The sequence below is a fragment of the Rhinolophus sinicus genome, chromosome 17 (genome assembly GCF_057876585.1).
Source record: "Rhinolophus sinicus isolate RSI-liver-muscle chromosome 17, RSI-T2T, whole genome shotgun sequence".
Lineage (NCBI taxonomy): Eukaryota > Metazoa > Chordata > Mammalia > Chiroptera > Rhinolophidae > Rhinolophus > Rhinolophus sinicus.
Window position 1 is genome coordinate 49,605,570 of NC_142517.1, and position 21,421 is coordinate 49,626,990.

General features: G+C 42.8%; 1 protein-coding gene across 2 annotated transcripts in view; it reads left to right on the forward strand.

The window, feature by feature from the left end:
• LOC109449503 (nmrA-like family domain-containing protein 1) overlaps nucleotides 1–15,155 on the forward strand; it is a 36,032-nt gene extending 20,877 nt beyond the window's left edge. For both annotated transcript variants that reach the window (XM_088794188.1, XM_019735825.3), the window contains 4 exons: nucleotides 3,222–3,460; nucleotides 5,237–5,486; nucleotides 8,416–8,606; nucleotides 12,496–15,155. In XM_088794188.1, coding sequence (XP_088650314.1) covers nucleotides 3,222–3,460; nucleotides 5,237–5,486; nucleotides 8,416–8,606; nucleotides 12,496–12,675 — 860 coding nt within the window. In that variant the 3' untranslated portion in view covers nucleotides 12,676–15,155. The remainder of the gene's footprint in view (nucleotides 1–3,221; nucleotides 3,461–5,236; nucleotides 5,487–8,415; nucleotides 8,607–12,495) is intronic.
• Nucleotides 15,156–21,421: the final 6,266 nt, after the last annotated feature.

Here is a 21,421-nt window from a genome sequence, read left to right on the forward strand (position 1 = left end):
TGGTAACCTCTAATCTACTTTCAGTCTCTATGAATTTGCCTATTCTAGGTGTTTCATATGAGTAGAATCATATAGTATTTGTCCTTTTGTGTCTAGCTTATTTCACTTACGTTTTCAAATTGCAGCATATACTAGAATGTCATTCAAATTTATGGCTGAATAGTATTTGAATTATATGTAAAGACCACATTTTGTTTATCCAGTTGTCTGTTGATGGACATGTGGGCTGCTTCCAGCTTTTGGCTATTGTATATAATGCTGCAATAAACAATTGTATACAAAAATAAAAAAGAGTCAATAGTTTCTGTCCTCAAGGAGAATCCAGTTTAGGAGGGTTATAAGGAAATAATTATAATAGTCAGTGATACGGGCTGAATTGTGTACCCCCCCATTCATATATTCCTAATACCTCTGAATACGACTATATTTGCAGATAGGACCTTTATTGAGGCAATTATTTTAAAGTGAGGCCACGAGAATGAGTCTATTTGACATGTGTCTTTTCAAGAAGAGGAAATTTTGACACATAGAGACAGGAGGGGTTGGAGTGCACAGAGGAAAGACCATGTGAGGACACAGTGAGAAGGCTGCAAACCAAGGAGAGAGATCTCAGGGTAAACCAAACATACCAACACCTTGATCTTGGACTTCTAGCCTCCAATACTGTGAGAAAATATGTTTCAATTGTTTAGGCTACCAATCTGTGGAATTTTATTATGGCAGGCCTAGCAAACTAATACAGCCAACAAATATTCGTTACTGAATTTTTATTTCTATAGACGTGCATATAATAGTTTTAAGAGTCTAGTCTGACAGGCTTATAAAGAAATCCAGCAGACCCTGCCCTACCCTTTTCCACATTTAACTCTTCTTTGTGCTAGTATTTGTCTCTATATTTCCAAAAAAAGTGATAGCATGCTATTTCTTGATTTCTCAATTTTAGATGTTGTCCATTCTCTTTAGCTCGCTGATATTCCCAGCCCCAAGCACCTACTTCCTTTTTCTCATTCTTCTCATAGAGTTGATAACAATTTGTATTTTTCCATATGGATGATGGACTAATATGGATCCATATTATCACTATGTAATTATTGTTCATACTTGAGCCATGTAATGTGCACTTTCTTTTCTTACATAATGTCGTGTTTTCCCTGAAATTAATATTTTTTTATTTGTTTAGTTTTCTTTGTACCTGTCACTCATTTTTCTCTAATCTCTCCAATAAAGCTGGATGATTTCTCTCCAAATAAGCAAACACATCAATTCACCTTTTGATTCGGTCCCTCCCCTGGCCCCATGGAGACCTCCATTCTGGAATGCTCCCTTTGTTTATTTTAATCTTTTTAGGAGTCTCTTCCCCATTCTTCTAACAATTCTCTTTGCCTTTTTCCTGGGTTTGGTTTCTGTTTCCTGAATTACTCCTGCTTGCTTTACTTTGTTATTTTGCTGTAGCACATCCTCCAGTAGCTTACAGAGAAACAGTGCACAGGAGTTAAATTTTTGAGACCTTGAGTGTCTGAAAATGTCTTTATTTAGAATGTTTAGAATCAACTGATCATTTGGCTATGTTTAGAATTCTAGATAGAAATTAATTTCCCCCCTAAGTGGCAAGACTCCTTTGCTTCCAATGTTATAAAGGAATCTGGTGCTATTTTTATCCCCCACCTTTGAATTGATCACCCCGCCACCAAAGTTTTTAAGATCTTTTTATCTCTAGTGTTTTGAAATTTCACTATTACGCAAATAATGTGGGACTTTATTTATTCATTGTGCTGGGCACTCAGTGGCCTCTTAATCTGGAAGCTCATTCCATATCTTTGAACTCTGGGAAATTATCTTCTTTGATAATGCTGTATCTCCATTTTCTCTATTCTTTCATTTTGGAATTCCCCTGGCTTGATCCTCTATTTTCTCTTATTTTCCATTTCTTTGTTTTTCCCTTCTAATTCTGGGAGATTTCTCCAACTTTTTCTATTGAAAATTTATTTCTGCTATGCTATTTTAAATTTCTGAGAGCTTCGTCTTCTTTTCTGAATGCTCTCTCCTGCCTCTCTCTCCCCTTTTAACACAGTATACACATGTAGGGTTCTGAATGCAAAATCTTCTCCAATCTCTGAAGATACTAATTCTTTCAATTTTTCTTCTGTTCAATGCACTGTTTCTGTTTCCTGTTATCAGTTTGTTTATTTTGGTTTTGCCTTTCATTTTGGAGGCTTTCTTCAAACATCTGGTGACCTTTGGCTGTCTGCTCATATTAACTACCAGAGCACTAAACTTTGGCTAAAGCTCCTTGTGCAAAGGCAGAGCTCACTGAATGGCAGACCCTAGGGTTTTCAGTGGCGTGTCATATGGGGTCCCACAAGAAACAACTACCACACTTTTTCAGAGAAGGCAAGGAAAACTTAATAAAGGTGGAAAGGGAAGAGAGAAATAAAGAATAAGTAAGCAACAGGAGGAAGGAGCAAAGGGCGGGCGAGAGAGATGACCAAAACCTTGGGGAGAGTAGCAATGTGGGGAAGGTCCCCTCTCCTCCTGCTCTTGGGTCTCCTGTTGATGCCTCTCATTGACCAAACCCAATCTGAGTGCAAGAGAGTCCACTGATGGAATCCATACAGGTCAGCCTCCCAGGGCACTGAGCAGGATGGGGAAGGTGAAGGTAGATCTGAAGGCGCAAAAACCATATTCAGGACAGGTTGCAAGCGATTTGATGGAGGATCACAAATGTCAGTAACCCAGCACAATACCTGGCATATATCAGAGGGCATTCAGTACATATTTGTAGAGTAGATAAATTAGGCAAGTAATGTTCATATTATGAATGGCTTTTAATGCCACAAAAAGAAACTCATGCAAGTTTTCCACTTTTTAAAAAATATAAAATAGGAACCTCGTTTGAAAATAAAATTGTATGAAGAATCTAAAAATAAAATCTATAACCAGATGAAAGTTGAATCTGGGGTGCAGGGTCTGGCACCCCCCCATTTGGCCTCCTTGTTGCATCGCGACTCTCCCACTCTCCCTCTTCCCCATGGATTCTGCAGAGGGGCCTCTGACAAGGCTACAAGAAACCTAGTTTGAATACCACTGTTGCAAGCCACGGGGATGCCTCCTGAAGTAGTCATTACAACAGCTGTACTCGGAATAATGGGATTTCCTGACTAACCTTTCTAGTGAACATTCTTCCTGACCCTTCCTCTATTTCTTTTTCCCCAATCTTGCAGGAGCTCAGGGTGGCTCTGTGGCCAGGGCTATTTTGGAAAGCGAAAAGTTTGCTGTGAGAGCACTGACCAGGGATGTGACTCGATCAAATGCGCTGGTGCTCCGGGACCTTGGTGCTGAGGTGGTAAAAGGGGACCTGAACGATGAAGCATCAGTGGAGGCTGCCTTAAAAGGTGCCTACGGGGCCTTCGTGGTGACCAGCTTCTGGGACCGTCATGGCAAAGAGAAAGAAGTGTGTCAGGTGGGAACGTCTTTGAGCCCTTCCTCTTACCCTCCCTGGCGGCTTTGCCCTCCCGGGAAGAGGGTAGGCCTTCAGTCTGGACAAAAATATAAGCCTCAGTCCACAACAATCTGTTTGGTATTTATGGAAAATATGTACTTGTTAGAGGGGCTTTTGATGGTGAAATCAGTGTTATGTAGCACGTCTGCATCTCCAGACCTTTGGGCAATAGAGTCAGTCATTAGCTTCTCGCCAGTTGTTTGTAGATGGTATATGAGGGTTGGCAGTAAAGATACCCCACAAATTAAGATTAAGAGTGAAATGGAACAAAAAAATGTAATGAGTATATACACATATATACTTCTGGCAGAGAATTTGAGGGCAAATTAGTAATGGGTACATAGAAAAAGAACTAAGCAAACAAGCAAATAAACCTACAATGATTAACGCCAGGTAAAATGAAAGTTTGTAAAAAAAAAATAAAATAAATATAACCATAGAATATTACATGGTTCACCTTAAACACTGGTTATTGATTTAGCTCAAAATTATGATATTGGGAGCATTAAAGAAAAGGGAATTGTGTATATGTGTGATGGTGGCAATGGACTCTGTGAGAGAGAGAGAGAGAGAGAGAGAGAGAGAGAGCTAAAGATGGGCTCATCTTTCATAGTAAGAAGTTAGTAGAGGATATCTTAAACTGAAAAAAATTAAGAATCAGTAGTACAAACTTGTTATTTAGAAATAAAGAAACAACTAAAACAGATGAAAGTGGTTACTTCTGGAGAGCAGTTATTAGCATGAAGACTCGGGAAACTTCTTTGTCATTGTAAGATCTATTTTTTTCCCTATGACAGTACTATTTGAAATTATATACATATATATATATATATATACACACACATATACACATATATGTATATATATGCATCAGTTAGAAGAAATATGAGGATTAGAATTTTAAAATGTAATGGATGGGATCTGCCTCTTGCAGAAATGGCACAATTCAAAAAATCAAGAGCAGGATTGAACCATTTCAAGAATGTCTGTTAAATTAATTACACCACTTACAGCTTATCTTTACTGATAAAATTTTGGAGGGCTTATTTGAGGAACTTTGGGTTCTAATTCTGATATTCACTCACTATGAAACCCAGGGGTACAAAGTCACTTCTCTACTTCACTTTCTGCATCTACTAACCCAGATTAATTATGTTTTCTCTGCTTGCTACATGGGATATTATAAGGGAAAAGAAAGAAAGCAACAGTGAAAAGAAAGAAGAAAGAAAAAAGAGAGACGAAGGTGCTTTGGAAATTTTTGAACTAAAACACACAAAAAAGAATATTTGTATAGATGTGTGTTTGTGTGCGTATTCGTATATATCCATTATGCCCTCAATATCAAACAGGTGTGTAGATATAATTAATTACGAGAAAACATTATTATACTGTGTATTGTTTTCTCAGATACCCCAGAGCCTCATATACAAATACATGTGGCAGCTGACCACAAAGATACTGGTAGCCAAGATGAAGGGACACAATGTTCCTGACTCTTCCCACCAGGTTGCCTCTGAGATTCTGATGGGTGGGGTTCAGCATCTCGGCACGGTGGAGCCTCTGCTGGCTAATACTGTTGGCCTCTCCTATGATAACTTGAACATATTTCGATGCTAGAAGAGCTCCCTCTCTAAGGAGGACAATAAGGAAAGAAGGGGGTGGAGGGGACCCAGCACCTGCCTCCAGTCCACACGCAAATACAGCGGTCTCTATAAAGAATTTATGTTTGTTCCTTAGGGGAAGCTGGTGGCGGATGTTGCCAAGCGCCTGGGTCTGCAGCACGTGGTGTACAGTGGCCTGGAGAATGTCAAGCGCCTCACGGGCGGGAAGCTGGAGGTTGGGCACTTTGATGGGAAGGGAGAGGTAGAGGAGTATTTCTGGTCCATTGGTGTTCCCATGACCAGCGTCCGCATGGCAGCTTACTTTGAAAACTTTCTCACCACATGGAAGCCGCTGAAAGCCTCTGATGGAGATTATTACACCTTGGGTAAATAAAAGTTTGCAGTGAAAGTTAACCAGATACCTGCTGTCCTCCCCTCCCCATCCCCCCTTTCCCTTCCTCCTTCTCCTCAGTGAACATATATCCCTCGAGTGCCTACTACATGCTTAGCTCTGTGTGAAGTGCTGAGAGGGATACCAAACTGTCCTAGGCCACACAGAAAACTGGTTCTTGGACTGGAAACACAAAGGATTTCCCTTCTAATCGTAACAATCTGATACTCCTTGTAATAAGTAGTTAGCTATGTGACCTCAAGCCTCAGTTTCCTCATGTCTAGTGGGAAAGTTGGGTAAGGTGACTTCTAAGGTCCCTTCTAGCTCATCCAGCTAACCTCCTATGGCAACAGGGAAGCCATTCTCCTATTGATCTGGGTCCCATGGTCAGAATCCTTAGAGGGACCGTGACTCTCCAAGGATAGCTTCCCAGCTCTGTAGGTCTGGGCTGGGGCCTGGAAGCCTGTAGTTTTAACAAGGATTCCTGGCAATTCTAAGGCTGTCAACCCACTGGCGAGCATTCCCCTGCCCTTTGGGGACATTGTTTTGCCCATAGTCCAAGGTGGCTCCGTGGAGTGGAGGGAATATGGATGACAGTAATTCAGTGTCAATGGCTACAATTAAATCCTTTTTCCTTGGCACATAAGTAAGACTCATCAGAGGCATAACTACTGGCAGTGAAAGGAAACCTGAGCTAGATAGAGCCAGATACATCTGCCATACATCACCGATGACCTGGGTAATAGTTCCACAAACATTGAGATAAATATATAAACGTGCTACATCTCTTTATCCCCTTTCTCCCTACCCCTACCAGGTTTCAGAAGCCAGCTCACTGACGTTTCCCAGGTTCTGAATTAGGACATTGTAATCTAGTGGTTATATTGGCCTGGGTGAAGAGGTGCTGCCTGAAACTTCTCCTGATACCCAGTCCCATCTGGGGCCCCAGAGTCTATACAACCCAGTCTCAGGTATCCTGAGACTCAGGTATCATTCTCTACTACAGCAATAGCTATCATTTACTAAGCACTTACTAGGGTCCTGGCACGGTGCTATTTACCTCCAATTTACAGATGAGGAAACTGAGGCACAGATAGGTTAAGTAACTTTCCCAAGAGCTCTAAAAAGGCAGGACCAGGACGTGGATCCAGGCAGTTTGGTTCCAGAGCCATATTGTTTACCTCTGTCCCATAGCTGCTTTGAATCTCATCCTAAGACCCTCAACCCTCAAATAAAAATGAACCTCAAAGTCAGAATAGACCTGACTCTGAATACCTCAGAAAGCTCAAATTGCTTTTCAAATATAAAACACCATTATAATTTAATCTGACAATTTGCCTACCAAGAAATTCAGGCTGGAACCTAATTTTGCTACAAAAGATCAAGTATGATATTTAGTGCCTGGCTGCTAAGCCTGAAGTCACTTTTCCACTGGAATGAAATTCAGAGACCTTGATGCTTAGCCTATTGCTATAATAGCTGTGAAGCACGGGTGAGTCAATAGGCTTAGTTTTTTCATTTAAAAAATGAGAGTGCTGGGGCTACATCATGTCCACTTTGGGGTCCAGCCCCAGGATTCTGGGATTCTGGGAATCTATGAGAGACCATGTCACACTGTAAGAAGGGCACAGGCTTTGGGGTGACGCATGAGGGTTTGAACCCACTTCTGCTGCTTACTGGCTGAGTAATCTTGGGCAAGTACTTGATATTCCTATGTTCAAGGTTGTTTTGAGGATTAAACCAGCCAATATGTTCATTCATTCATTCAATAAATATTTGAGGCCCTACTATGTGCCAGTCACTCACTGCGGAATCAGTAATAAACTGTTCAAAACAGACAAAGCTCTTCCCTCGTGAAGCTCCTATTCAGGTGGAAGAGATAGATAAAAAACATAATAGATAAGTAAAATATATTGTATGTTAGGAGGTTAAATACCATAGAAAAAATAGAGCAGAGTCAGGTATATGTGGAGTGCTAGCAGCAGGGGTGGCCTGTGACATTTAAACAAGATGATCAATGGGTGTCTTAGGGAAGGTGAAATCCAAGCACCTCCTAATGGAGGTGGGTAGCGGACTTTGTGGGTATTCATGGGCAGAGGGAACAGCCAGTGAACAGAACTAGTAGGGGAGGGTAGTCGGAGGTGAGGCCAGAGCTAAGAGTAAGAGAGGTCTGGTCCTATAAGCCCTTGGCTTGTCTTTTGAGGGACAGAGAGCCTTTGGAGCGTTTGGGCAGACATGTGATGAGCTGGCTTTAGTTTTACAGGATCAGTCTGACTTTTGTGTTAAAAAGGATAAGATAAGAGTGGAAACAAGAAGACCAACTTTGCAATAACCCAAGTCAAAGATGACGTTTCAAGGTGGCTTGGACCAGGGTGGTAGCAGTGAAGATGGTGAGAAGTGGTCAGATTCTGGACATACTATGAATAGTATTTCCAAAAACAATAGGACATGGGGTGTGAGAGAAGCGTCAGGATTAACTCCAAGACTGACTCTAGTTGACTTGAATAACTAGAATGAGAGTTGCCGCTAACTGAGATGGGGCGGCCTGTAGGGATGGCAGGGTGTAAGAATTCATTTTGTGGCACATTGAGTTTAAAATGTCTATTAGTCAAGTAAGGATGTTGAGTAGGAATTTGGACACATGAGTCTGGAATTTAGCAGAGATATCTGGGTTGGAGATACAACGCATCATACTTTGCACACAGCAGATGCTTAATAAATAGTCGCTCTTTTTTTTTTTTAAATCAATACCCAGGTATTGTGATATTTTCTCACACAAACCTTGTAACTTGCATAGATTATAGCGACTTGGTGTTATATTGCTTTCCTATACTTTTTATTTAAGTAGTTGATTCATTCAAGTTGGTGGGACCACTAAGGATGTGATATTATTAGTTATTTTTATGTTTTTTTATTTTTATTAGCACTGCCTATGGGGGACATACCAATGGATGGCATCTCGGTTGCTGATATCGGAGCAGTCATCTCTAGCATTTTTAATTCTCCAGCGGAGTTTGTAGGCAAGGCGGTGGGTCTCAGTGCAGAAGCGCTAACAATACAGCAATACGCTGATGTTTTGTCCAAGAGTTTGGGGAAAGAAGTCCGAGATGCAAAGGTAAGTTTTTAGGAAACATAAATGTGATCACAAGAGTCCATCTTGGGTGAGAAGAAATTGAAGAGGATTCCAGTTCCACAAATCTATCTTTATCTGTTGGTGTATCTGAATCTCAACCTTATGGCTTTATTTCTTTGGCATAAGGTTAATCGGCTTGTTAAAGTAAAATTACTTTTGGGTGGCAGGAACTTAGACTGTGACGACCAAGGTACAACTTTTCATATACACTATCCCAATTCTCCTCTCAGAAGCACTTATTGCTGATCACTCCATCTGCCAGAGCTCGTGGGTAAAGGGCAAGGCACTTAGCCTCTCTGAGCCTCAGTTTCCTCATCTGTAAAGTGGGACAATAGCATCTACCTCAGGGTGTTCTTGTGAAACTTAGAGAGAATGTATTTAAGCGGCTTAGCAGTGTTTGGCACGTAGTAAATATATATCAAGTACCTATTAAGTGACCGGTGCTAACTTTAAGGAACTTACAGTAGAGTTGGGGTGAAAATGTTAAAGCACATGAAATCACAGTGATCAATACAAGACAGAACACTATAGGCACTTAATTGTGTTGTCCACACTATCTGTGCTATAGATGACCAGAGAAGGGTAGGAGAAGGCTTCATGGAAGAAGTGGCTTTGAGGTGGTCCTCGAGGGTGGATGGGACTGTGTGTAGGTGGAGGGAGCAGTGGGCCTGGCCTGGCTAAGTTACGCGGTTCTAAATTCTAGCCTGGCTAAATGAACATGAATGAACCAAGGCAGCATGGGGACACAAGCAAATCCTAGCTCTGCCCTGATCTTTCTGTGGACTCCTGGCAAGTTACTTAACCTTTCCAGCCTCAGTTTCTTCATATGCTAAAAAAAAGTTATACCGCTCTCACAGGATTGTTGTGAGGATGAAATGAGATACATATGGCAGGTGTCTGGCACGGGTCTGGCCATTAGTAAGCCCTGAATAACCGAGTGTGGTATAAATCAGGAGGGAATGGCCTGGACCAGAGTGTGGCTAGGACAGACCTTTTACATTAGGTTGGTGCAAAAGTAATTGCAATTTAAAAGGTTAAAAATAATTGCAAAAACTGCAATTACTTTTGCACCAATCAAATAGAAAATTGAGAGGAATTGACAATATTGTGCATTAGCGGCCATTTCTCCCAAGTGTGTGTTTGGGTGTGCCTTGCAAAGAGAGACACCATTAGAGCTGAAAGGAGGACCCATACCTTCTTTCAAGCTGGCAGGCATGAACTAATATGGCTCTTGGCCTCTTGGCTGCTGTTCTCCCATCTGTGAAATGAGAGTATTTTTTGGATGATTTCTAAGGTCCTACCCAGTGCCCACGTCTCTCCAGAGTGGGGGGTCCACAAACTAGAACCCACCACCTACTTTTAAAATAAAGAATTATTGGAACACAGCCACACTATTGTTTATGTACTGTGGATGGCTCTTTTCATGATACAATGATGGAGTTTGAGTAGCTGCAACAGAGACCACATGACTCGCAAAGCCTAAATTATTCGTATCTAGTCCTTGAAGAAAAAGTTTGTCGACCCTCACTCTAGAATGTTTCCTAGAGTTAACAATAGAAAGCTAGTTTTTGTTTTCATCTGCGACATCTGTTCCAGTGAACCTCAAGCAGGTATCTAGATTCCCAGTTCAGCCTCAGAAACTGAAGCTGTGAGGAGGCTAAGAGATCTTTTATTTGAAAACTATGGTAGGTGTCTTTCATGGAGAAAATAAGTTACCCCCAAACCCAAGAAGGCAGCCAACCACTCAAAAGATGGACTCATGAGACGATCTGCAAAGTCCTGTCCCTGCTAATACACTTCTCAGGGACTGGTCCCTCTCCCAGGGCATTTGTATTTGGTTGGGTCTGGTATTCACGTTGTGTCATGGGGTTTGGAGTCTGTAAGGATGAAAGGGAGAAAGGTGAAAGAGTGTGGACATACGGTGTGTGTGTTCATTCTCAGGGGACTGGATAGACATTGTTTTGGATGCTTAGGAACTTCTAAGCATCTCTTAGTCACATACCTGATCCCTGACTATTCTTGGTACATCAAGGTGTTTCACAACGCAGCAGAGACATCCCTGGCATCAAAAGTTTCAGGACATTAGAGGCTGAAAATTCTACAGAATGGTCAATGCTGTTCTTAGTAACTAATCTGACTTGAAGACGCTGCCCACTGGTCTAGCAAGAGTGGGAAAAATGTTTAGGCCTCGTGCTTCTCTGGGGAAGGATGTATGCGGCCACGAGGTGGCGCTCCAGCCTTGGCAGTCTGACTTTTCCCCCCAATCTAGTCAGAAGGAGGCTATTTGCGTAACTCTTCAAAGAATGCGTGCGCGGGACAAACTTCCATCGGGAACTCTGGTCTGACTGAAACTGTGTGTCACCCCAAAAGGAGCATGATTCAACAGAACAAATCTCTAGCCTTCAAAAATCTGCAGAGAATAATCCCCCCCCCCTTTTTTTTTACTGAGGGATATAAATTACAGGATGAGGGAGTGACTCAGGAGATAGACCTTTTAGAAGTCATCTTCCATGTTTCTCACACAGTCTTCTATTTCTAAACTTTTATTAAAGTTTTAAATTTTTTTCTGATTTCAAAAATAACAAATGTTTATTTCAAAAAATATAATTATTTAAAAAATTACACAGTTTAATCTATCAGAGATAGCAACTGTTAAGATTTGGCACATTTTCTTCTAGTCTTTTTTAGTGTGTGTGTGTATATATATATATATATATATATATATATATATATATATATAAATTAAAATAATACTATGTGTACTATTTGGTATCTGGCTTTTTCATTTAACATTATATTATGAGCATTTTTCTACTTTGTTAAACTTCTCCAAGAACTTTAATTTTATTAACTATATAATATTCTTAGAGTGGATGTACCACAATTTATTTTACCAGTCCTCTGTTTTTGAACAAGTAGTTTGTTCTTGATTTTTCATTATTATAAATGGCACATGACAATCATTGTTTTATGTAAGTTGTTTATGTCTGTCACATTTTTCTAAAGCCAAGTGGAATAGCAAGGTTAAAGTTTAACTCTGGGGTCTAAAGAAAGATAACACTGGATCTGATAGTTCGAAATGGTTTTTGCTAATTCAGGTAGGGGAAATATTGATCTAGTTAGCGTCAGAAAGGACTCAAGGGGTGGGTTTTGTGAAAGGTGACAGAAGGTGGCTCAGTAGGTGTGTGATGGGCAGCATTTGTTTGGGCCTGGCCCTGGCAGAGGCCGGGATGGTGGAGTCAAGATGCTCATTTCTAATCAAGGAGGGGAGTGATGGTAGAAGGGACATCAGTGAGGATGGAAAGGATAGAGACTGGTACCAGTGTGTGGGAGCCTTTATGCTGCATGGAGGACCAGATGGGTAGAATATCTGAGAGGGCTGCTGAGGGAATCTCATGAGGAAATGTATATGAAAGCTGGGTAGATGAAGGGCATAGAGATCCATAGTACCTTATCCAAAATGCTTGGAGTCAAAAACAATTCAGTTTTTAGACTCTCTCAGCTTTTGGATAGGTTACAGTCTATATGTATTATGTAACATCACCATCGAGCTGGGGCAGGAACCTGTAATCAAACACATCAACATCTCTGCAGAAAAAATATGAGTATTTCTACAAAATGGGATAATTAAAGACCATACATAGCTTTGCATAAGTTCAGATCAGTACTAGTTCAGAAAAGCCATTCTGCTGACAAATTTCTTCTGAAAAAACTAGTTTCTTGGGCTTTGGAGTTAGGTTAAAGTATTATGGACCTGTATCATCGGTAAGGTGATTAATTTCTTCTGAAACTACTTTCAAAAGAGAGCTAAAACATTTCTGTGTTTCCTTTTTTTTTTTTTTTTTTTTTTTTTTTAACGTGTTCTTAAAAGATCACTCCAGAAGCTTATGAGAAGCTGGGATTTTCTGGAGCAGAGGGATTGGCCAACATGTTTCGTTTCTATCACATGAAGCCGGACCGTGATGTCAAGCTCACTCACCGACTAAACCCCAAAGTCAAAAGCTTCAACCAGTTTATCTCAGAGAACCAAGGAGTCTTGAAGGGCATTTAAGCTGTTCATATAGGACTCTGACCACACAACTTCCTTCCTCCCTGATTCTGATTCTCTTTACAGCAGAGCATCTACATTTACAGATGTGTTCGAATGCAGTTGTTTGCAAGACCAAAGGCTTCCCTAATGTTCTCTCCTAAGTAAGAAACACTGAAGTAGGGACTTGTCACAGGAATTTGACGCACGTATAACTTTCCAGTTAGCGATAAGGATGGTAAACCTGTTTGGTTAAGTACGAAGCCCTAAACCTACCAACGTTTGGAGCTCTCTCTCCCCAACAGCCAAGTCACCTTACAAGGCTCTGGCCTGAGTAACCTGGTGTTTCTTCCTTACCACATATGGGGGTGGCAATCACCTTTCTCCTGCCTCAGTGATCTAGAGCCCTGGCTCTGAAACTCCCCTAGGCAGCTCCATTTTTTTTTCCGAAGTGTACTGTCACATTCTCAGTGACTTTTAAGCAAATTTAATTCCTTAAAATAAAAATCTTTGTGGAGGACTTTCTGGGGAACGTGGTGTTAAATGAGTAAACGCAAGTATTAGAAACTCTAAAATTCAGTTTTGTTTCAAGGTTGGAAGTTCATTTTCTGATTCATTCATTAAATCACCTATTGAATGACCATTCAATTATGCATCTATTCATTCTTCTATCCTTTATTTAGCAAACGTTGTTTTTAGCACCAGCACTGACGGTGCATTGGGGGACTACTCTCCCCTCCTATGTGTTTTCTTATCAGAGTGGTCCATTCACCAAAGGCTGCCATGGCTCCTTCTCAGCTTATGGCTGGCTTTGTGTCATGCCAGGGCAAAACGGGTCAGCTAACCATTTAGCTACTTGACACCCAGAGGCTCTGCAGTGGATGAAGCCAGGAGCTTGAGTGGCAAGGGCCAAGGAAAGGTAGGGAAGTAGAAAGAGAAGGCGATGGAAGGATCCCCATAGTATCTTTGTATATCCCTGGCTTAGCATTTTCTACACCATATTGTAATTATCTTATTCACTAGTCTTCCTCTTGACTGTGAGTGACTTGCACTCCTTTTTATCCTGGTGTTTGGCACATAATAGGTGATCAATAAATGTTGGTTGTTAATTGGTCACATCATTACAAGAAAAGGGAAATAAACAGGTATATAGGTTGGAGAGTGGTAAGAACCAGCAACTGACCCAAGAGAGGCACAGAAGGTGAAAATGGGGCTGTGCACCACAGTAAACAAAACCACCCTCTGTTCAAGGAACGGATTGGGTGGGGTTGGGGGAGATGCGACAGGACAGAGGTAAGGGGGGGGATATCTGTGATTCTAGAAATGTTCCTAGAAACCCAAGCTATGAAGTTAGATGATGCTGGATTTGATTCCTGCCCTGCCACTGACTGGTTGTGTGAACTTGGGCAAGTCGCTTGACTCCTCTGGTCTTCGGTCTGCCCATCCTCACAAGGGGCTGCTAGAAGGACTAAAAGATTGGAAGTGTGAAAAGCACTTTGGGCAGTCTTTGGTAGACAGTAAGTGCTCAATAAACAGTAGCTGTAATTATTATTGAGACTAAGTCCTGCCCTTGCTGCCTTCATGCAGCACCCTGAATTGCCCACCGGCTGCTCTGGGTCTCCCCTTGACCTGCCCACCTACTCGTGGCCTTCCCACCTTCAGGTTCATCATGTACTAACTGCCCTCTGGTGGGGGTCTCGTCCGTGCCCGTCTTTCTTTGCCCGCCACTAGATGGCAGGGCAAGCCTAGCGCGAGAGAGGGTCACGCCAACCTCATCCCAGGTGGATTTCTCCAGGGGCTTTCTTTGGGAACAAGGCTACAGGAGAGTTACATGGTAACTATTACAGCCCTTCAGTTTCTCTCTTTCAGGCTTTCTCAGTCACCCTCCACAGTCATTTCCGCAAATATGTGTTGAGCACCTTCTCTGAACCTGGCATTGTGGGATTAAGTGCCTTCTCTGTGCCTAATTTGGAATTAAGGAAAGGAAAGGAAGAGGTAGGGTATTATTATTCAAAAGCTCCAGCACTGGCCCGACCCACTGCAGAGGGAAGCCCTCAGGCTGCGAGCGAGCCTCCAGTGGAAAGAGGGCGAGCACAGAGCACTGCTTTCTAGCCTTGCAGTGTGGGGCAGAACCGGATGCAGGCGCCCGGCAGCTGGCTTCTCCACCTTCACTCTCTCTCCCGCCCAAGGGAAACTTCTACCTCTGAAGTCCGTTCAAGACTTCACAAGGGGCAGAGACAACTCCCCAAAAGGAATTCGGGGCACTGTTAGGAAAAGGAAGTGCACGGTAGGCGGGCCCCACATAATGCCCACTCTCCAAAGTAACTGTTCTCTGGCAGTGAAGTCTACTGGTGGGCTCCTCGCAGAAGTGAACAGGAAGGCAATAGCATGAATTTTAAAACACCCCAGAGGATGAGTTTTTATAGCATTTCTGAAGAGCTACTCAGTTGTCTGTTGCAAGATTGAAAATACGTGTACCCTTTGACTTGGCAATCCGACTTCTAGGAAGCTATTTTAAGTAAATAAACATAAATATGGATAAATATAAAATTTCCAGGAGTCTATATTGTTCATGAGAATAAAAAATGGAAATAAGCTAAATGTTCAGCATTAAAGGAATGGATAATTAAATTATTGAAAAGTTTTTTTTTAATTCCCTTAATTAAAAAATTTCTTTTTTTTTTAAGATTTTATTGGAGAAGGGGAACATTGTGTACTTCCAGGACTTTTTCCAAGTCAAGTTATTGTCCTTTCAGTCTTAGTTGTGGAGGGCGCAGCTCAGCTCCAGATCCAGTTGCCGTTGCTAGTTGCAGGGGGCTCTGCCCACCATCCCTTGCTGGACTCGAGGAATTGAACCAGCAACCTTGTGATTGAGAGCCCACTGGCCCATGTGGGAATCGAACTGGCAGCCTTCGGCGTTAGGAGCATGGAGCTCCAACCGCCTGAGCCACCCGGCTGGTCCCAATTTTTAAATTCTTTAAAACTAGCTCAATTCCAGTTGTGTAAAGTACATACATACATAGTAAAATAATGAGAGGAAAAATATTAAGATGTTAATAGTGATTTCCATCAAGGAGTGAGATTTTGGTTGATTTTTATTTTCTCCTTATAAGTTTCCCCTTTTCTTCAGCTTTCCATAATAAAAACATGTTAATTAGATGTTAAGTTTTATGTAAAAAGGTTACTTTTATAATTTAACATATATCATAAAATGTCCTAATTCTTCTTTTATGTTATGGCATCTGTATTAATTGTTATTTATGAGTGTACAAGCCACTATGCTAGTGAAAGTTTATTGTCATGCGGGGTCTCTGGTCCTGCTCCCCACACAAGGCACAAGAACGCAGGATATGGTGAGGCCAAAAAGGAACACCCACAGACCCATGGATAGGGGAGCCATACCTCTATATTCTCGCTGGCGGCTGGGTTGGAGACACAGGAAGCAGGCTCCACACGATGCGAAATCCACCGTCTGCTTCTCTGCAACCAACCAACCAGCCAACCAACGTAGCCACGGCAGTTATATGAGTAGCTAATGGCTAACGAGTAACAGCTGATGGCCAACTAGTGCGAGCTGATGGCCATCTACTACTCGAGCCAGCACCTTTCCACGTGAGGCCGAGAGCTTGGAAACTGCTCTCGGGGACTCTGTCCCCACACTATACATACTTTCACTAAGTCTTTATACCAACACTGTAAACAAGATTATCTCCTCATTCTACAGATAAAGAAATATGTTCCACAGAGTTTAGGTAATTTGCCCAAAGTCACACAATTAGTAGGTGGCAAAGCCAGAAATTAATTCAAGACTGTATGTCTCCAAAGTCCTCTTCAAAGCACTCATCAGAACTTTGATCGGTGCAGTTCTCAAGTTATGAAAGGATTGGATCATCAAATTCATTCAGAGTTCAATTGTTTGGAACTTGAGACATATTTTCTCTTAGAAACACACTGTAGAGTCCTAACCTCCAACACTGTATAAAGATCAATCCTCCAAAAACCGGTGAAACCCCATCTACTCATGCTGCGAAAACCACAACTTTCAATAAGATGTTTCCTGCTAACCCTTTCTCCCAGAGACACACACAGAAAAATAATGAAACTGATGTTGGGGTGAGGACAGGGCAGTACTTGGGGAAGTCAGAAGGAGGAAAAGCCCGGTGTGGATACAGAAGGAGAAAGAAGTGCCTCAGGGTACGTGAGGTCTGAATGGCTGACCAAAAATGCATCCAGGATAGGAGTGATGGGTTGAGTGTGGAAGCCCTGCATGGAAACCTAGGGAGCCCACAGGAGGTCTTGGAAGTACCAAACCCAAATGTTTCTAAGAGTCAGGCAGATAAATGAATGAAGCAGGCCAGATATAATATAATAGGGAATGGTGGGGGCGCTGGCAATAAGAGATGCATGACCCACATATAGGCATTAAGGATAAAACTTAACAGAAACACAGTGACACCAAACATAACTTGAGGGTGGATGGTTTTCTTACCCTAATATTGAACAGCTGAACCTTCCAATTTTGTGAAAGGGTAGGGACCAGATGAGGCTGTAAGGGCTGTGGCTGGAGGGCTCGATCATGAGGGGAAAGAGCAAGAACAAGACTCCAGGGTCTCCTGCTTCGGCAGTGGGGAGAATGCCGGGCGAGGGCTGTGGGGTCGAGAGGCTGGCTGGCAGCAGCTGCTCCGGTTTGTATGTAATTACAACTGAAGCATTCCCTCAATGCTTGTAGCAGAAGTTTGGCCATGGGTGAAGAGAAAAGAAAGGGACTAACATTTGCTGAAAGTTGTATTTTTTCATCATTTCATTTAAGCCCGAAAAGTTGGTGTGTGTGGCAGACTAGCTAGATGTTTACCTCACCTGTTTCCTGGGCATACAGCTGGACCGCGTTTCTAAGTGTTCTTTGCAATTAATTGCACTCATGTAACTGTAATATAGACACTAGCACATGAGTAGAAGTGATGTGTGCCATTTCTAGGCCTAGTATAAAACTCTTCTACTTGCTACCCTCCTCCCTCATCTTCCCCCACCTTTGAATTGACATCTACAAGCCTGATGACCTTGAAAGCCATGTTTAGAAAATGGTGGAGCCAGACAAAGAAAGGACCCAGGCATCTAACCCCCATCTTGGTGGAGAGCAGCCCACAGATTAGAAACAGTTGTTCTGGACTTTATGCAAATCACAAATAAACTTCCATAATGTTAGGGCCAATTAACCTCTATGTGTGTGTTTACTACAGCCGCTGGCATTGCTTTAACCAATATGGTATTTTTATGCCCATTTTAGACAGAAGCAAACTGAGGCTCAGGGAGGTCAAATAATTTGCCCAAGGTCACACACCTGAAAATGAACGAAGCTGAACCCAAGTTTATCCAGCTCCCATGCCTGGGTTCTTTCTATAACTACATACTGTTTCTAAGGTAACCAATAAATACTGTGGTGCCTATTTTGTGATTTCTCATCCTATGTAGCAAGCCCCACCCACCCTTAAATCTGATAAATGCCTCCAAAATTCAAGTAAGTGGGAAGAGAGAGAGTAATGGGGGTGGGAGGGGGGTAAGTCATCAAGATCTCACCCTAATATCAAGTTGCAGAGGGGAAAATGCACAGGTAGCTCCCAGGTCTGTCTGCTGTGAGCCAGGTGGGGCTGCCAGCAGAGCAGCGCGGGGCCCAACAATCCTGGGGAAGTTTTTTGATTCCCAGTGGCACTTTTGCTTGGCCCCCTTGTTCATTAACATCTGTGTCCCTCCAATCTGGGCTCTGGCTTGAACTCTGTGAACTGCTCAACGAGGCTCTTGCTACCTCTTTGTTCAAACAGACAATGGTTACAATAAGAGGAAAATCAGATGCAGGTGAAAGTTTATTTTTAACATTTCCAAGGCCAAATGGGGATTTAACATGAAAATCAGAGCCTTCACTTCCGCCTGCTCTCTCCAAAAGTGGCTTGGGTGATTTGGACTCCAACACGCTTGGACCACTTCCAAGCAAGTGCACCACTTGATGAGGTAGACAGTTCAGTCTTTCTGGGGCCTTCTTTTGGCCAGAAATAGACATTTTGTTTGGAGATAATGTTAAACTTGGGCCCATAGAGTGCGATCAGCTTAGGAAGGCATGCTACTCTGGCCACCCCAAGTATGTGAGGTTTCTTTATGTTTTAGTAAAATCAGTCAGAAGCCTAAAAAACTGTGTAATGAAGTGAAAATTGTTGGAAACCATTAGGCGGAAAGCTCCCCTGAGGGAGCCCATCACTAGAGACCCGCAGGTAGCAGAGGCTGGATGTTCATGTGAGAAACAGCAAGGACCACCAGGCGGGGTCTTCAGGGCATGGCTACACTGTGCAGAGTGCTTGACCATGTTATCTCGGCATCCTACCATTGCCGAAGATACTGTCAGTTCTGTTTGGTCAGTGAGGGAACCAGCCCATTCACTGCAGACCATACCTAAGACGACTGGACTCCAAAGTCATTTTTCCCTATTGTCCCATTGTGTGGATGAGCTTCAGTTTTCTTTTCCCTGATTTTCCACCTGCCAGGAGAGGCAGGAATGTCCAGAAATGGCTCTGTGCTTTCTTTCTCCTCAGAACCCCAGCAGGTGCAGTTTTCCTGCAGAAATGAAGAAATGAAAAGTTATGGGTTTAGAGTAGCAATGATTATAATAAAATTTTTCAAGAAAACCAAACCAAACCAAACCAAAATGAAATGGCCTGTTCTTTTTGTGCTTCATTTTCAATTAAATCGGCTTTCTGATATAAAATGGCTTTCCTTTCCAATTCAGTTCTTCCAATGGCAGGTCTTGAGTGAAGTGTGGATTGAGGAAGAAAGGAAGAGGGAGTACATGGTCCCAAGAGTTCAGAACCGCCTTCCTCCTTTTAGGACATTTGGTGAATGTGCCTTCCTCTTGCTTGTGTTTTATTTTTATGTTTTTCTTTGTGAAGCAAGGAAAAGATGGGGTGTCCACTGAAGGGAAGGGAAGAGCAGGGAAGGGCAGGGTTAGGAGGTAGACTGAAAGAAGATGTCTGGGCAGGGCTAAAGGTTGGTTTTAAAGCCAGCTCCCCACATGGATCGGGCTGCTTGAGGCAAAACTGACAGGCTGGAAATGATGGTCCTATCATTACATCCGAGTTCCGGTCGAGTTCCTGTTACCTCTCTTCTCTAAGCCCCCTCAGACTGGTTGTCCCATGCCTCCTGGTGCTTGCCCCTTTCTTAGAAGAAGAGGCATTCGTTGAAGGTTACTGAACTGGTTCTTCCTAAATCCCCATCTCCAGTCAGCACCTCTCACCCCTACAGCCCTGCATTACTCCATTTTCATCACCAGCAACTTCTATGAAGCTCAACAAGGGCCAAATCATGCCAAATCTTCTTTTTCAAACCAGCTTCTCCTCTCTTCCCATTTTAACAGGGTCATTGCCAGTGTCCAGGAGCCCAGGGTTGGAGTCAACATCGATCCTTCCTTTCCCAGGAACTCCCACGGTCTGTCTTCGACAACGTCCTATCTCTCCTTTCTTCCACATCCCTCTTGCATTTCTTACTTTCTCCACATTCCCTCTGCCCCCATCCTGGCTGGTCTCCCTATACACTCTTTCCTCTCCCAACTATTATTCCACTCCATCCACTTATTCATTCATTCATTCATTCATTCATTCATTCATTCATCAGAAGAATATTGATTGGTCTCTCACTAAGTGCCAGACAGTGTTCTGGACACCAGATGCACCAGTGAGTAAGGCAGATGTGGTCCAGGGGGGAAGCAGGTAATTATCAGGCAATTACAGTACCCTGGGGGAGTGTGGTGATGGAAGAAGCACAGTCTGCTGGGAAAGCCCTAGGCGGGGCCTAATCCAGATGGGGAAACGTATTAGAGGTGGCCTGCGTACTCCTGCCAGGTTCATCATCAGAAAATCACACTTTTATTCTGTTTCAACTAAAATTATTTCTGCTCCTTCAGGTTTGCATTGGGCTGAATGTGTTCCCCCCAAATTCACATGTTGAAACCCTAATCTCCAATGTGATGCTATTTGGAGGTGGCGCCTTTGGGAGGTGATTAGGTCATGGGGGTGGAGCCCTCAGGAAGGGGATGAGTGCCCTTATAAAAGAGACCCTAGAAAGCTCTCTCTTGCTCTTTCTGCCCTATGAGAACACAACTAAAAGACAGCAGTCTGGGGAAAAAGAGAGCCCAGAATAGGGCCCTCACCAGAAGCCAACTCTGCTGGCACCCTGCTCTCAGACTCCGAGCCTCCAGAACTGTGAAAAGGGCTGGTCCGAGTGCAGTGGTGTCTACAATTAATTGATCACAGAACTGTGAAAAGGAAATTTCTGTTGTTGATAAGCCACCCAGTTTACAGTACTTTGTTTAGCAGCCTGAATAGACTAAGACAAGGTTTGAACTTTGCGACCTGAGATTCCAGGCCCTCCCTCTTCAGCCCAGACTCATCCTCAGGACGCTCGTCGTATAATAGTAATGATGATGATAGTAATAATAGCAACAATTATTTTTGCCCAGGTCCTCTTCTAAGTGCACTGTTCACGACATTCTCTATGAAGGAAGTACTATTGCCGCCATTACTTACATATGAGGAAACTGAGGCACGGGTGGGCTAACGGGTAGAATTTGGTCTCCAATCCCAGTGGTGTGGCCAGGCCTGACATACAGACCGTGACACCATGGTACATGGGTGTAACTTGGATCTGAGACTGTCTACCATACACCCTAAACTCTCCCCAAGGGCCTTTTCCTCTGGTTCTCTCTCTCCTGGGAATGCCCTTCTCTTTCTTA